This window comes from Columba livia, chromosome 27, assembly GCF_036013475.1.
Source record: "Columba livia isolate bColLiv1 breed racing homer chromosome 27, bColLiv1.pat.W.v2, whole genome shotgun sequence".
Classification (NCBI taxonomy): domain Eukaryota; kingdom Metazoa; phylum Chordata; class Aves; order Columbiformes; family Columbidae; genus Columba; species Columba livia.
In genome coordinates, this window is record NC_088628.1 from 1,297,843 (window position 1) to 1,314,126 (window position 16,284).

Sequence of the window (16,284 nt, forward strand, 5' to 3'; positions counted from 1 at the left end):
GCCGCTCATTGCTGATTCATGAAACAAATCTCATTATGTGTATGCTTAAAATTAAAAGAGATACATCCAGAGTCGCACACAGCCAGCCAGGCACTGAGCTCGCTAGGAGAGGCATGAGTTCAAGATGAAGATTCCCCTAAAATGCCAATATTTACGTTGTCTCACTGTAAGGAACAACGGGAACCTCAGCCCAAAGGCGCTGGAGCAGCAGGGGGGTGTTTGGTTTCAGCCATGGAGGAGCAAATTGAGTTCAGCTGTGTCCTAACGCACCCAAACTCTCACTTAATTGCAGCCATGGGATCTTACTACTAGAGATTGAGAATAATCATCATCATCACAGGCACTCACGAAACTGCAACTGGAACCAGCTTGATAGGGAAAGGAAAAGACCATAAATGAGTTTTATGTCATTTAAAGTCATCCCTTTGACCACAGCCTTCGAGTTCTCTGGAACCTCTCTCATTAGTCTGGTGCAGCAACGAGAAAGCACAAACTCGCTCCTCCCCGAGGCCTGAACAACGTGTTCCCCTATTCCCACACTGACAGCGCTGGCTCCTGCTATGCCACTTGCTTTTATTGTTTATATTTTTTAAGTCAATTTATCATGGCCCATCAAGTGGGGAATGGCTGCCCCGCGCACACAAGCCCCTTTCAGGGCTCCCTCAGACAGCTCCACAAAGGCCACATTCATTCCACACTGGACCATGAATAACCCCTCATTGAAAAGAGCTGCTCGCTAAACAAGCCAAGGAACGAGACAATGAGCCCTTTGAGAGCAATAGCGGCCGAGGGGGCACAAGGGAAACGCCAGTTCGAGACATTTACAGTGCAGTATAAACCCCTCATCTCCCCCTCCCCAAACACACCCCCAAAATAATTCCAATATTTGAGTCTGGGAGGTCCAAGCTGAGGGTTCCATTTGGACATCTGCTCTTTGCCATCTCTGATACAGCACGATCGTTCCACGCGTCCCGCGGTCTGAAATGCTACAGAAAAGCGTCATCACGTGGTGTTGGATCACGTTATTACGTTCCAGGACACGACGGGTTCAACAACCACCAGTTTCAGAGGAACTGGTGACAAACGCACTTCCACACGCACGGCAGGATCTACTTTGTCAAGCAAAGACCTAAAGCTTTCCTGGCTCCAGGACACAAGCTACTGCATTTTACCAACTTGAGATTAAGGCTGAGCTTATTACAATCGGATTATTTTTATTTCAGGGAAGCCTTTCCCTCTCACCAGCAGTAACCCCTACGCTGTGTGTGCTTCTTCCAGAGGATGCTGGAGTTAACGGAGGAGCCTCAGTCACGCTGAAAGAAGATCCGTAACTCAGGATTCATCCATGTACCAAACAGAGATGCTTAAAATTAACCTTCACACAAGTACACCCTCGGTGCAGATGGCAGGGCTCATTCCCAGAGTGGAATCACTTGAATTCCGGAAATTAAGGGCCACGCGGATCCAGAAAAGGCTTTATTAGGAACGTTTAAGGTACAGTGTTGTATTCTCTGGATTCACACTGTATTTTAAACAGAGCTCAGGACCCAGGTGAGCCACAATGCAGGCTTTTCAGATACCAAAAATCAAGTAGCTATGTGTTCTATACAGGTGCAGCACGGGCTTCCTGGCCCCCAAAACCCTGCCACAGCAAGTTAAGCCAGACCAACTTGCAAAGGGTGTTTTTCCCCATTACCAGAGAGGCTTTGAGCATCAGCCCCGGCTGCTGAGGTTCCAGAGGGCCGAGGCTCGCTCCGCTCTCCTCAGGCGCTGGGCGCATACTGCATGGCGAGCCGCTCAAAGTCATTCTCCTGCAAATCAGAAACAAAACGAACAAACCTTGAACTTGACTGAAAGTCTAATAAAATCTGAATTATCTGAAAAGAACACTAATAATCACAGCCCTGTAAAGAAAAAAGGACTAAGAAGCAAAATCATCTGTATCAGTTCTCAATTTCTTTTCCAATTTGTTCCATTTTCCTTGCACTGTTACCTTTATCCTTTCCTCATCCCCAAATTCTCTCTTCCAGAAGGATGTTTCCCCTATTTAAGCATAATGATAGTAACGAACTTCTGGCTCAGATTAAGAACCTGTATCTCAGAGCTATTCTTTTGAGATGTTACCAGGTTCAGGCACATCATTCCTTTGTTTAACACCCAACGTCACTCACAAGGCTGGAAAATCTGCCAGCAAGTGATGTGACAGAGCGAACACGGACCTGACCCCTCCGAACTGCAGTAACCTTCATCAGTAAAGAATCCACTCACCCCATCAGACACTGGTATGAGAAATAATACATTCAGTTTTATATGAGAAAGTAATTAATACCTTTGCTTGATACTCCTTTATGAACGGATGATTTTTATGCGCATCTTTCAACTGTGACAAATAGCGATTTGTAACCTGATGGGATGAGAGAGATAAATATTGAGATAATGTGAAGAGAAGCCAGGAGTTTAAAACACCACACTCCAATGTATTTGTTGGCAGCAAGTGAAGACCATTTTCTCAGCGTCTTGATTGTTTTATTGAACCCACTACTTAAGGTCTGATTTTTAAGTGCAGTGAATGCACAGGTCTTACTGGTTTTAACTGGGGCTGCTAAAATTCAGTGAGAACTGATCTCAGAACTCTCAAGAAGATTCTTTTTTCACCCAGATATAAACCATTGTCTGCAATACCTCTATTTCTGCAAACACTTTATTGAACCTTGAAGATGTGAGCTCCTCACCCCAGAACTATTCCCTTTTGTCAATGCCAATCCTAATAAGGACACATCAAACTGCAAAGCTCCAAGTTACCACTAGGAACACACAAGGACACGAGTCCAATGGAAGCAGCCTCACCTCTGGTGGTTTGCCCAAGTGCTGCGACAGGACAACGAAGTTGATGAGGGTCTCAGGGTGGCCGCTGTCCTGAAAACAAGAACACACACGTCAGCTGCCCCACCTCCCTCTGCCCAAACTCAGAGCTCACTTCACCAGAAAAGGCAAAGCAGAAGACAAAGCAGGTCTGACAGCGACCACCCTTAGCGATATACATCAATACAGTGGTATTTTCACCAAGTTTACCACTGAAAGTCCTTGCTGTTTTACTCTATTTCCCCAGGAGAACAAATATCTGCCTGGAAACACCAGCAAGCACCTTGTCCAAGGCCTCCTGCAGCACTCCCTCCGCGTCGTCCCACTTGCCCTGTGCCATGTAGCAGGCGGCCTGGCCGTTGAGCAGGAGGAGGGTGGAGGAGCACTTGTCTGCCATCTCTTGGAAGATGTAATAGGCATCTTGTAACTTCTCACCACCCTGGAGGAGACAAACACCCCCAGGTTGACCACAGATGGCAAAGAAGCCCATACGTTCATGCCAGGGTTGGAGGACTCAGCACAAAGTTCACTTCTAGGGTTATAAAGCGCAGGTAGAGAATGTGTAAGAACCAACGCTAACAGCTGCTGGCACACGTGTGATCTTCTGTACCACAACAGATCACCCTCAGGCTGCAGATGAAAGAAATGCAAAAATATTAAGAACCACTTAAATGATCAAAAGATTCAGGTTTCCATTCAGAAAACAAAACAAACTTCAAAAGAACCACTTCAGATGTTTGATGTAATAAAGGATTATGAAATGAGATTTTTAAATTAAACCCAGGTATGAGCTCCTGGCCTTTCAAAATGTTCCAGCTCCAGAAAGGTTCTACACGCAGCGGTTTCCAACAAGCAGAGGTGGGATCCTTAGCGGAAACGGAGATCTTAGAGAAAATCCAGCCACACAATATTGTAAGGCAAGGGCTACACATGAGAGATTTCATCACAAAACCAACACTGAAAAAAGAATATTAATAGTGTAAGAGATGATTGCACATAACCTTGGACTCCACTGAATTTGATTAGACCACTTATTTTCAACCACCTGATTAACTGGGCTGCAAAACTGTTTGGTTTTGCCTGATTTACAGATCGGCTTAAAGACAGTCTGGATGCTAGTACCACTGCAGTTTTCTGTTTTACGTTAAAATGGTTTGCGAATTATTCAAGCATGGTTTAGCCCTTCCGTGTGTGAGCTGAAGGCTGAGGAGCACAGATGAAAGGCCAACAATCACAGCCAGGTAGTTTGCGCAGCCAGATCCTGGTGTTTTCTGTGTACTTGAAGGAAGGGGAAAAAGAAAAGCCAAAAAACCAAAAACCCAACAACCTGCATGTTTTTGTGGAAAGCGCAATGTGGAGGGAGCGATGAGGAGCGGTGTTCCTCAGATGCTGTGGGTGAGGGATCTCCACCTGAGACACTCACCACGGCCAGGTTCACCCAGGCAGTCGCCAGCTGAGTAAGAGTCGCGTCCTCATCCTGCTCCTGCATCTTCTTGAGTTCCTTGCTGGGGAAGCAAAACCAGGAGTCATAACAGGGAAAAAAAAGGAATTTTCTGCACTTCTTTAAGACAGAAACACAAGGTTGTAGCTGTCTCTCTCAGCTCCTCCATCGCCGCAGCACAACAGCCACAGCAAGGTGGTAACGTGGCACAAACACCTTTTAATGTTCTACTGAAAGCACCTGTGGGAAGGCAGAAACCCAGGACTAGAGATTCAAACCACATCCTGCTACAAGCAAGATTAGACCTAAATGTCCATCCCTACCTGTATCCAGCTCTATTATCTCTGCAGCTTAAAAGAATAACAACATTTTGCAGTGCACCCATACCCACACACAAGTTCTTCCGTGTTAAAATGCTGTGCCCTGGGGAGGCTGGATGAGGAAAACTCTAATCAAGGCCCAAGCAAAGGGACACGACTCACCGAGCCAGATCGAGCCTGTCGAGCTTCAGCAGAATCTGTATCATCATGGCCATGCTGCAAAGAACGAGAGCAAAGGGATTTTCACAGCTGCAGCCTTTACGCTTCGCTTGGAAGCTGCAGCTCAGCGGGAGACGTTCCTGCCAGAACCCGCAGATGCAGGTGGCAGAACAGGGAAGGTTCTTCCCAGCTCCCAAGTGCTCCCTCGCTGAATTAAAATAATGCTTGTTTCAGCAATTCTGAAATCAATAAATCAGGTTCTTAAGTTTCACAATGGAGCAATAAACTCCATATTGTAGGATGAGCAGCAAATCACTTCCTACTTCGAAGGGAGACAAAACTCAGAGCAGCTACTCAATGGTTTTGAGGCTTTTTAGAGACAAGGCAGAGCTCAGTCATTCTCTCCTTACACAAGAGAGGCTTTGCCAGCACCCCAATACACTCACCATTCCAAGCTTTCCCCTTGGTGCAGAGCACGCAGAGCCGCGTCAGGATTTTTGTCATGGAAATAAATGGAAGCAGCCATCAGCAAGAACGTCGTATTGGCTATATCGACACTTTTTGCCATTTTCTTGTCCAAATCGGCAACGATTGCATCCCTATGAAGAGTAAGGGTGAGAATTTGGGTGCGCTTCATTACCAGGTAATAAAAAAAGATCCTGACCCCACAGGAGGTTCACTGCAAAGCTACACAAAACCACAATAGAGACCACACTTCTGCAAGAGACTTTCCACAAGGAAAAATATTCCCCATTAGACAGGGCTTGAGTTCCAACTTATTGTCAGACATACCTTTGATTCTCGTTTGAAAGATATTCTGCAAACATCCTCACTGCCTGGAGCTCAGGACAGGCGTTGGCTTTAATCTCATCCAGGACAACACCGTATTTTCTCTATTGAAGGTAAAGAAAAAGAATCTAGAATTTAACCATTTTAAGAATCCAGAAAACAGTTGCTTACTTTCTAAAACCTTTTTTCACAACAACAGCAACTTTACATCTTCCATTGGGCTCCAAACACACAGCCAAACTTCGTAACTGAGGACTACTTCATAGAATCACTTTGGTTGGAAAAGACTCTCAAATCCATTGAGTCAAACTGTTCCCCTAGCCCCAGCACTGTCCCATGTCCTGAGAACCTCCTGTCCGTCTGTCCAGCCCTCCAGGGCTGGTGACTCCAGCACTGCCCTGGGCAGCCTGTTCAATGCCCCACAGCCCTTTGGGGAAGAAATTGTTCCCAGATCCAACCTCAACCTCCCCTGGTGCAACTTGAGGCCGTTTCCTCTGCTCCTGGCGCTTGTTCCTGGGGAGCAGAGCCCGACCCCCCTGGCTCCAAGCTCCTTTCAGGCAGTTGCAGAGCACGAGAAGGTCTCCAGATGCGTACAGTTTCCCTATACACCACTTTAAAGATAAAAAAGCACCTCTCAAAAAGGCCTCAGTAAGTCATCCCGACTCTACACAAACACGCTGCATTCGCAATTGTGTGGCTGTCAGGGAATATATTGTGTTCCAGCACTGAAGGAGGAATTTTAACCCAACTGTGTGACGCTGAACTCTGACCCACAACCACCTCAGCTCCGCCCCACGCTCACATTCACCTCACCTGGGCGATGTAGGCTCGGAACAAGAAAACATCCCTCTCCACCTCCTTCTCCGGGCTGGAAGGCTGAAGGGATGGCAGGAAACAAGAACTGCTCTCAGGGACCTGCGTGGTCATAACCCAACCCCGCACCGACCCGGCCCCGCAACAACCACCCGGCCCCGCAACAACCGCCCAACCCTACACCGACCCAGCCCCACAACAACAGCCCAACCCCACACCGACCTGGCCCCACAACAACCACCCGGCCCCGCACTGACCTGGACCCACACACGAGACCCCCTAAAGAAACGACCCCCGGTTCCCGGCCCCACAGGATCCCCCCACCTCCCTCTCCAGCGTCCCCCTGTTAGACCAGGGACGTTATAGCACCGCAAACCGCCCGGGACGAGGCGGGCTGGGACAAAAGGCGCTCGGGGAGCCCCAGACTCGCCGCTTCAGCCGCTGAGGCGCCCGAGAGCCGGCAGGCCCCGGGGAGAGGCCCCGGACCCGTCCGAGCCGCCCCCACCTTGACCCGCTGCGCCTCGTTGATGGCGGCCTGGTAGGCCCCGATGTAGAAGCTGTTCTTCACGTCGAACAGCTCGTCGGCGTCGCCGCCCTGCCCGGCGGAGCCCGTTCCGGCCGCCATCTCCCCGCCTCAGACACGTCTCCGGAAGCAGCTGAGCGGCGGGTGCTGCTGGGAGCCGCAGTCTCCATGGCAACCCCCGGCGCCAGCCAATGGGTGTGCGAGGGGGTGTAAACATCACCAAAGCGCCGGAAGAAGATGCTGAAAATAAGACTGGCTGGGCGGGGCTAGCAGCAAGCAGCCAATGAAAGAGGAGGGTGTGCCCGCCGACGCGCTACCGGGAGCGCCACGTGGGGGAAGCGGCCGGTGCGGTCATGGCGGAGTTCCGGGCGCTGGGGCTGGCGCCGTGGCTGGCGGAGCAGGCGCGGCAGGTGGGGCTGAGCCGGCCCACGCCCGTGCAGGCCGCCTGCATCCCGCCCGTGCTGCAGGGTGAGCGCGCCTGGCTCCGGTCCCCGTCCCGGTCCCGCCGTTACCGGCCGCTCACGGTCCTTCTGTCCCCCTCCCTTGCAGGTCGCGACTGCCTGGGCTGCGCCAAGACGGGCAGCGGGAAGACGGCGGCGTTCGTGCTGCCGGTGCTGCAGGTGCTGTCCGAGGATCCCTACGGCATCTTCTGCCTCGTGCTGACCCCCACCAGGTACCGGGCGGCCCCGCTCCGGGCCCGGGAGGCCCCGCCGTTGGCGGCCGGGCCCGGTTCAGCCCCGTCCTCCCCGCAGGGAGCTGGCGTACCAGATCGCCGAGCAGTTCCGCGTCCTGGGGAAGCCGCTGGGGCTGAAGGACTGCGTGGTGGTGGGCGGCCTGGGTGAGTGCAGTGGGGGAACCGGAGCCCGGCCCGGGGGGAACCGGAGCCCGGCCCGGGGGGCTGGGGGAGTTTCCCCGCAGAGGGAGAACTTCCATTGCACGGAGGAGCTGTTGCCCAGCACCCAGGGCTGGGGGGAATAAGGAGAGCGATGTTTTCCAGCCTCACTGACCAGCCATTTTTGGGGCCCGTGTCCAGTTGCTGGTAACTCGTCCGTGTTTTTGGCGCAGACATGGTGGCGCAGGCGCTGGAGCTCTCCCGCAAACCCCACGTTGTCATCGCTACGCCCGGCAGGCTGGCGGATCACCTCCGCAGTTCCAACACCTTCAGCCTTAAAAAGCTCCGGTTCTTGGTAAGGCAGTTTTCCAGATTTTTTTGAAGTATATGCTTTGAAGAGTTTTAGCTTTTCAGCGTTCCCGGCTGTGCGCAGGTCTTGGACGAAGCGGACCGGCTGTTGGAGCAGGGCTGCGCTGACTTCACCGCGGACCTGGAGGTGATCCTGGACGCCGTTCCGCCGCGCAGGCAGACGCTGCTGTTCAGCGCCACGTTAACAGACACGCTGAACGAGCTGAAGACCCTGACGGCCAACAGACCCTTCTTCTGGGAGGCCGCGTCCGAGTGAGTCTCCCCACGCTGCCGAGCGGGTCAGCAATCCCATTTCCTCCTTGTTATCTCCCTTTTCTTCCATCTTCCCTTCCCAAAACGATGTGTCTTGGTGCTTTTCTTCCCCTCCCAACAGGGTGCGGACGGTGGATGAGCTGGACCAGCGGTACTTGCTTGTCCCCGAAGCGATCAAGGACGCGTACCTCGTCCATTTAATCCAGACCTTCCAGGACGAGCACGAAGACTGGTCCATCATTATCTTCACTAAAACCTGCAAGTGAGTGGCCTTGTTCCTCCTGATCCCTCTTAACGCACGTGCGGCTTTACATTTCTAGTGGAGATCTTCAGTTCCCACTTTATTGGGTGTTAGGCTAGGTTGGTATTTGCTTTGTTAGTCTATTTTGAAATTTGGTAGAGAATAAACCTTTTCCTCTCAGCAGTCTGGGGCTGAGGGGCCACCCACGGATGTCGTGTGCCAGAGGTTGAGCTGATTTCCCTCCCCAGCTCTGTCAGGCGGTAACTAATTGTGGTGTGAGAGCTGCCTGGGGAACCCCAGCTCTGTCCTGATCCATCGGCTTTACATTTTCTTGTTATATTTCAATTCTTTAAATATTTTTTCCCTTGCAGGGACTGCCAGGTGTTGAACATGATGCTGAGGAGATACAACTTTCCCTCCGTCGCTCTGCATTCCATGATGAAGCAGGTGGGTGCAGGACGGATCTGAGCTGTCCCCGAGTCCTCCAGCTCCTCCGGTCGCAATCGCAACGTCCCTCACCAGACTTTGCTCTTTACAGCGACAACGCTTTGCAGCTTTAGCCAAGTTCAAGTCCAGCATCTTTAAGATCCTCATTGCCACCGATGTTGCTGCCAGGTAAGGGAAAAGCATCATCTGTGTTGCTAAAGGTCTTTAAGCCACTTTTTAAGCATCAGAACCACTGTGGAGATTAGACTGGGCTTAGCAAGAGATTTAAATTCCCCGCCTTGGGTAGGCCAGGCTTGTTCATTCCCTTGTAGAACATCTGAGCCGTGGTTTGGAGCCCGCTCCCATGGGCTGTAGCTCTGATCCTGGCTGGTTTTGCTGCAGTGGGTGTGTTTTAGCAGGAGAAGGATTTCCGTGAGGCTCGGCGTGTTCTCTGGGTGTAGGAGGGAACGGGTGACGTTGCTTTTTGTGGCTGTTGGAGAGTCGCATGAGGAGTTTGTCCTAGAATCAGCCCAAGCCAATGAAGACTTTATTCATGAGAACATGGGGCTTTTGGAGAAGGCAGAGGACAGGAACTTAAACTGTAAATGTTAAAACCTTGTTTCTCAACTTCCCTTTTCTTCCCCTGCATTCCAGAGGTTTGGACATTCCTGCGGTACAAGTTGTCATCAATCACAACACTCCCGGCCTGCCAAAAATCTACATTCACCGGGTTGGCCGGACAGCCCGTGCGGGTGAGCGGGGAAATCCGCCTGTGGTTTGCTGGCCAAATCTGGGATCCTGGCGCTGGGAATGGGTGCGAGGAGATGTCACAGCAGCTGCAGCGCAGCACGAGATCTGCTCCTATCGCTGGCTCAGAATCCTGCCTTAGGATTGCAGCTTTGGCTCGCCCTGACCCATTAACTGAATTTTCAGAGCAAATAAAGACCCCTCTGAGCACTCTGTCAGTGTAGCGTGCCAGGCTGGCTCAGGGATGGGTGGAATTTGGCACAGATTAGGTTTTATCTCCCTCTGCTTGTCAAGATTCTGATATCGCCATGTTTTCCTCACCCAGGTCGGAAAGGAATGGCCATTACACTGGTGACACAGTACGACATCCACCTCGTCCACGCTATTGAGGAGGAAATCAGTAAGAGCACCGCTAACACTGCTAAAATGTGAGATTGTGCGTGCTCCTTTGTGCTTGTGGCGCCTGCAGCCCTGATTTCATCGCTGCACAACCTAAAAATGGTGTCCCTGCGTGGCTAAAGCTTGAGAAAGAGCAGGAGCCCTCGAATCTCTGTCGGCTTTGATTCCGCTCCTGAGTGTGCCGGGCGCGTGTTTGTCTTCCTGCTGCTTCATATCAAGTAGAAACTCTGGTGAACTTTCTCCATAACCTTTTTATTGAAGCAGCCGGTGCCCTCCTTCCTTCCTTCCTTGCTGATGTGAATAAAAAGAACAGGTTGCTTTGCACAGGTTGGGGAATTGTAGGCAGAGGGGAGGATTTAATCCTTTGTAGGTTGAAGAAGTGAGAGTGATTGTAGCACATGCAGCAATTTCACTGATTATCGGTGGAACTATTATTTTTCTAATGAGCTGAGAATTTTCCCCCTGGATTTTGTCACCAACCGTGGTCTGTAAATGTCTCGCCCGGTGTAGAGCTGAAGCTGCAGGAGTTCTCGGTGGAGGAGCAGCGTGTGCTGGACATCGTCACCCAAGTGAACGTCACCAGGCGGCAGTGTGAAATCGTACGTGTGCAAACGCGAAGCCCCGTTGTGCGGAGGACGGGAGATGTGCTGGGTGCAACCAGGAGATCCGCTGCCGTCCAACGTGCAGCTCTGGATACGCAGCTTTGCTCTTGAGCACAGAAATATGGATTTTTGTTCCTGTTTCTATGGAAGCACTTGGATGGGTGTGGGGAGGGTTGTTTTAGTTATCTTCCCCAGGTTTGCTTGATTATTGCACATATTTTGCAGCATTTTTCTGCTGGTGGGCATTGAGAGTGGTGCTTTGGGGGGAAGGTCTGCAGGTTACCAAATGCGTGCACGCTGCTGGCCCTGAGGAGCCACGCAGCTTTTCTCTGTGTCCGACTCAGCGCTTGGTTACTGATGGCCCTGCTGTATTTTTGCTTTGACAGGAACTGGAGGGAACGGATTTTGATGAGAAGAAAGAAATAAATAAGCGGAAGCAACTGATCCTTGAAGGGAAGGTGAGAGTTGCTGCTGTGTAAATTACTTTGATCAGTAGCTGGTCTGATGTGGAAAAGGAGTGACAGTTCCTCCCTGTCTTTCATGGTGGTAAAGTTTTATCTTAAAGGGTGATATTTAAAAGTGTAGGAAAGGCAAAGGGGCTGGTACTGTCCCTAGGTGTGTCACTCATGTCCTTGCCATTCCAGGATCCAGATCTGGAGGCGAAAAGGAAGGCAGAGCTGGCCAAGATCAAGAAGAAAAACAAGCAGTGCCGGGAGAAGGTCCAGCAGACGCTGCAGAAGAGAAAGGAGCTGCAGCTGAAGAGGAAACTGCGGAAGAAGATGGAGCGGCGGAACAAACTGAGCGCTAAGGAAGAGAGTTAACATCCTTTGGCCTGACATGCTGCACTCGGACTGCCCTGACGTTGCTGCTTTGGGAATACTGGGATCTAACACTTAACACAGACACTTCTGACCTGAAATCAGTCTTGGAGTCTGGGGAACGTGGGGTGAGGGAAAAGGACACTTTGATAAACATCTCTGTTATTTTTCCTTCCTGGTGGGCTGGAGGGCACTGAGCTCTCCTAAGAAATGGTTTTATTTCCCTACAGAGCTTAAAATCCCCGTGTAGCTCAGGCTGGAGTCTGGCCAGCTCTCTTCTGATGTCAGGTTTGATCCTCGGTGCCTTTTTAATGGGCAGAGCTTTCTATGACTTGAGACTGAAGATGTGCTATTTCTGTTCTCTGGCTTACAAAAATAGTTTCTATTTCCAGTGCCCAAATAAATATTTATTGCAACAAGTTATGTTTGACCTTCAACATGTGGGGGAGTTGTGGGATCTTACGGGCGGGGAGCAGTAGTTGTGTGGGCAAGCAGCTTGGAGATAAAATCTGGGGGGGGTTTGAGAGATAAGGATGGAGTTTACAGGTGTTATATCCCAGTCCCTTCACGTGAGCCAAGCCCAGCTCCTTCCCTGGGAGCGTGCGGTCTGTGCCCTGTGCACAGCTGGATCTTGCAAAGAAGAGATGGTGTTTCCTCAGGGATCCTCAGCCACAGGATCCTGAGCTTGGGGCACACACGGGTCCATCTGCCACTTGAGAGATGGGTGTGGAACCATTGGGAGATGCCTCAACATGCTCCTCCTCACTTTGTCCTCTCGGGTGCCCTCCAGGAAGGAAGAAGCACTTGATCGCTGGCCTGGCAGCTCAGCTCGTCGTTGTCACCTCTGGCAGCTGCTGCTGCAGCAGCAAATGGGTTTGGATCAGCTCTATGCTTTCTGAATACTAAACGCTCCTCCGGTCTCATGCATGCTAATTTGTGGAGCAGGGCTGTTAGCTGCAGATTAAAAGACATCGTCTCTGGGACAAGCAGGTCCCACCTGCCTGGGGAAGATGCTGATGCTGCCGTGTCAGTTCATCCTCTCCCTCTCACAGACGCTTCCTAACCCGCTGTCTGAAGTCTCTGCTTCAGCCTGGTGGGGGTTTCTCAGTACGTCTCCTTCCACGTGTGACATGTGGGGTTTGATCAAGGCTCTTGTCTTGAAGCTTTATTCAAAATTCCTTTTAATACAGCCCTTGTCTTTCTTGAGCAGCCTTCTCTGTGAGGGTAGGACACGTGCTAGAAATAAGAGCTCTCTGTTGTGCTACCTAAATATTCTTGCTTCAGATAATCAGGCTCGGGAGTGGAAAAAGAGGTTGCTGTGCTAGTTGGGATGTAGAAAGATGCCTTAAATTCCCAGATTAGGGATTTACACCTTGCTCAGAGCCAAAGGACATCTGGTGACGTTTCTGTACGTGCCCCATGAGTAGAATATTCCATTCTGGGGTGTCTATGTGTTGTCAGAAACCTTTGAGATCCCCTAGGAGTAGAGCACCTCCTTCTCACCACAGCCTAGATTGCATCTCTGCTGTGAAACCGTGTTCTGCTGCGTGCGGCTCTGCCCGCCCGTCCCCCAAGCAGGCGCTCGCACGCTTCCCAGTCTGCGCTGGGCAAGAACTGGCCTGAACGCGGCTGCTTTTCTGCGCCCCAGCACACCCATTGCCCTGTGCCTTCCTCCCCTCCTTCAGCCCCAGCCCTGGGGTTCCCTGCCTGCGTTGCCATGGAAACTCCTCAATGCAGCATCTCCCATCACTGCTTCGCTCACCGGGACCGTGCATGGCTGCTGAATGCAGCACTGGCACAGGGGCTGTGCAGGAGGGACAGTCCTGCATCCTGCCAGCCGTCCCCATCCCCATCCGCATCCTCATCCTCCTCCTCCTGGGTGTGAAACCATCACCCGCTCTGCAGCTCCAAGAGGCTCAGCAGGAAGATGCTCCCCCACCTTGCAGGGCATTTCCCTCTGGCTTTGACACCGATGGGTCTGTAGGCACGTACTGAGGCTTTGGGTGTGTTTAAGGAAATATTTTTCTGTTCCTGGAGTGTTTCCCCCATCTCTGCCCATCTTAAAGAGGAACAAACATCTCTGAGGAGCACTTCCCAGAAGTTTTGCAGGGAGAGGCTGGGATCCTCTAGGTGAGATACACAGTATTTGATTAACTGGGGTCCTGCTGAACAAAGAGATGTGGCAAGTGGGGACAGGTTTGGTAACACAGCGGTCACCTTTGGGTCTGGCACCCTCTTCATCTCTGGGTGCTGCTCTGGATCTCTACAATGAAGAAAAAGCAGCTGCAATGAAACAGTCTGGGATATTTGAGCTGGGCTTTCGATTTGTCTCTGCTGAGACAGCGGTGCTGCATTGGAGCTCAGGTTTTTGTTGAATCTTCACCTTCCCTGCTGCACCTTAAAGCTCTTCCCTGCCAGTTTTTGCTGATTAAACTCCTCATCCATGACACACCCTCATTTAGGGCTCGACTGCAGCTGCCCAGACGTGTTTTCACTCTTGGTACGACATGCTTGACACCGTAACTCCCCCAGTTCCTCCCAGGACTCCAAAAATGGGACAGAGCAAAGGAATACCTGGATATTCTTTTCCCTCCATGCTAACAAAACCTCCGCGCTGGCTGTTTCATTCATACCCATCCCCGCTCCCTGCAGCAGCTGTGTCTCCTGGGAACCCATCCCTGCGTGACTCGCTTTGGATTCCCGTCACCCTGGCAGGGAGAGCAGTTGTCAGGGAGCAGAAGACTCTGCTCCAGCCTTGAAACAGCAGCTGTGAGCGCAGCGCCCGCCTGTTGCAGCAGCTCATCCCCATCCCTTCATCTCTGCTCCGTACTTCCCAGTATCATTACTGAATTCCCGAGCCCATGTTGAGACTGCAGAAGAGGTGGCACTCATGTCACCCATCTCCAGGCTCAGACACTGTTTTCATCTACCCATAACAAGGTCTGGACTTTAATATCTCCAGCGAGTAAGGCCAGAGTGAAATATTCTCTGTTGCCTGCTGCGATTTGAAACCCTGTTAGCCCAGCATGGGTGGAAACAGAAGGCAGCGATGATATTCAGCATCGACTCTCGCTTATTGTCTACCAGCCCTTGGGAAAAATAAGCCAGCAACAGGGTGAGGAGGAGTGCTGGGGCGACAATTCCCATTGGGGGCAGGCTGTGCAAGTCCCAGTGACCTACAGAGTGGACAGAACCCCTGGAAGAGCCAGTGCTGCCACCTGCAGAGCCCTTCCCTGCACACCACGGGGACAGAGGTGATGCCATGGGGACAGTGGCACCCGAGGAAACTGAATTTGGTACCTTCGATTGTCACTTTCTGGGTTTGTGCTCAGCAGAGGGGCTGCAAATGGTGCAGCAAATGCTGCTCCCGCACGTTACCTGTTGCTGCAGCTGCTCTTGTGTCCAGAATGTCATTCGCTCTTACCACAAAGGTCTCATTCCCAGCGTTATTCCAGCTGCTGCTTTTTTGGTAGGATGGAGAGAAGCTGATGGAGGAGGCAGGACCTTGTGTGGAGATGATTAGTGCTGTAGCTCCTGTTCTTTTCCCTTGGAGCAGAAGCTGCCTTTACACACCAAAATCTAATAGCGATAATAATTATAAATTACTCTGGGAAAGGGGACTGTGAACCTCATTGGATTTGGGGGGCTTTATTACGTGTTCATGGCCATTTTCCAAAACACACATTTAATTGCCTTCTCTGGTGCACACGGAAATTGTCTTCCAGCGTGTGCATGGGGGGGTGTTGTGCTCCCAGAGTACGTTTGCCTGTGCTGTCAAGTGTAAACAGACCATTTTGGAACTAAAAATAACCGATCCTCTGAGTAACAGAGCAGCTGATCTCTGCAGCCCAGATGCAGGAGCTCAAAAGGGTTAGGTCACCTATTTTTCATTAATGGTGCTATTTAATTACAGATTGGCCTAGGTTGGATGCTTTGGAGATGTAAAACAAAGTGCCTGGTTGCTTTCCCTCCATCAAGAACTTGCTTCAGTGTGTTCTCCCAACTACACAGATATCAAAGACAATCTGTTAAGTAACTTTGATGTGAGGCTGCCTAACAACAAACTACATATTACCAGGGGGCTCTGCAGCAGCTTTCTGAGAAGAGAATGATTTTTACCTCCTGTTTTAAATCACTCAGTGGAGTCAGGGCATTAACCAGCCTGGGCTGTGCTGGTCTGTTCTTCTCCTGGCTCTCCAGGCACCTTGGAGATGTTGGTAATTCCAGTCCAACAGTCCTTCAGGGAGGGTAATTCTGTGCTTTGTGGAGGAGGAATCGCAGGCTGGAGAGGTGTGGGGGTTTGCTGCCAGGTCAGCTCTGGATCTGGCCTGGATTTGTGTTCCTGCTCAGCCTGGAGGGCTGGGATTAGCATCCGTTGGATGGGGTTTGCATTAAACACATCCTATTTTTCTGAGGCTCTGTTATCAGCATGTCCTGGAAAAGCAAAGCTCCGTTTCGTCTTGCTGAGCTGGTCAGAAGGACGTTGTCTCAGGTCTGGATGCAGAGCAGAGAACCCCACCTTGCATCAGAACATAGTGCAAAGAGGGGAAGGTCACAAGATTTTTTATCTGTTCCTCCTGATCTCATACATGAGCCATTTCCCCCATGTTCCCTTTATTAATGTTCTGTCTGGGCTGTCTATGAATAATTAAGATCCTCATTTGCCAAAAGAATTAGGTCTCTCAAGGTAC

At 51.0% G+C, this 16,284-nt stretch overlaps 2 protein-coding genes across 3 annotated transcripts; one reads left to right on the forward strand and one right to left on the reverse strand.

Annotated features, from left to right (window-relative positions):
• Positions 1-1,463: 1,463 nt before the first annotated feature.
• Positions 1,464-7,141, reverse strand: COPE (COPI coat complex subunit epsilon). Of its 2 annotated transcripts, none has more exons than XM_065042559.1 (10): positions 6,890-7,141; positions 6,385-6,447; positions 5,575-5,675; positions 5,229-5,381; positions 4,786-4,839; positions 4,286-4,367; positions 3,146-3,301; positions 2,848-2,916; positions 2,330-2,404; positions 1,464-1,811 (listed from the first exon to the last, which is right to left on the reverse strand). In XM_065042559.1, exons 1-10 carry the CDS (start codon positions 7,007-7,009, stop codon positions 1,764-1,766), a joined length of 921 nt encoding a protein of 306 aa, XP_064898631.1. In that variant the 5' UTR covers positions 7,010-7,141; the 3' UTR covers positions 1,464-1,763. The 2 variants fall into 2 exon arrangements, with proteins under 2 accessions (XP_064898631.1, XP_064898630.1); XM_065042558.1 differs by having other exon boundaries at positions 4,190-4,367.
• A 48-nt stretch (positions 7,142-7,189) lies between these two features.
• DDX49 (DEAD-box helicase 49) lies at positions 7,190-12,012 on the forward strand. Its single transcript, XM_013367976.3, has 13 exons — positions 7,190-7,375; positions 7,457-7,580; positions 7,660-7,745; positions 7,973-8,094; positions 8,173-8,360; positions 8,482-8,622; positions 8,973-9,048; positions 9,140-9,216; positions 9,682-9,779; positions 10,100-10,174; positions 10,684-10,772; positions 11,162-11,233; positions 11,420-12,012. Exons 1-13 carry the CDS (start codon positions 7,261-7,263, stop codon positions 11,594-11,596), a joined length of 1,440 nt encoding a protein of 479 aa, XP_013223430.3. The 5' UTR covers positions 7,190-7,260; the 3' UTR covers positions 11,597-12,012.
• Positions 12,013-16,284: the final 4,272 nt, after the last annotated feature.

Bases quoted from the DNA above. Each gene is read 5' to 3' on its own strand.
- DDX49 (XM_013367976.3), top strand. From the start codon at position 7,261: ATGGCGGAGTTCCGGGCGCTGGGGCTGGCGCCGTGGCTGGCGGAGCAG. The intron at 10,175-10,683 runs GTAAGAGCACCG...CGCCCGGTGTAG, and splicing joins CGCTATTGAGGAGGAAATCA to AGCTGAAGCTGCAGGAGTTC. The intron at 11,234-11,419 runs GTGAGAGTTGCT...TTGCCATTCCAG, and splicing joins AACTGATCCTTGAAGGGAAG to GATCCAGATCTGGAGGCGAA.
- COPE (XM_065042558.1), bottom strand. From the start codon at position 7,009: ATGGCGGCCGGAACGGGCTCCGCCGGGCAGGGCGGCGACGCCGACGAG. The intron at 5,382-5,574 runs GTATGTCTGACA...TACTCTTCATAG, and splicing joins CTTTCAAACGAGAATCAAAG to GGATGCAATCGTTGCCGATT. The intron at 2,405-2,847 runs GTGAGGCTGCTT...TCATCCCATCAG, and splicing joins ACTTGGGCAAACCACCAGAG to GTTACAAATCGCTATTTGTC.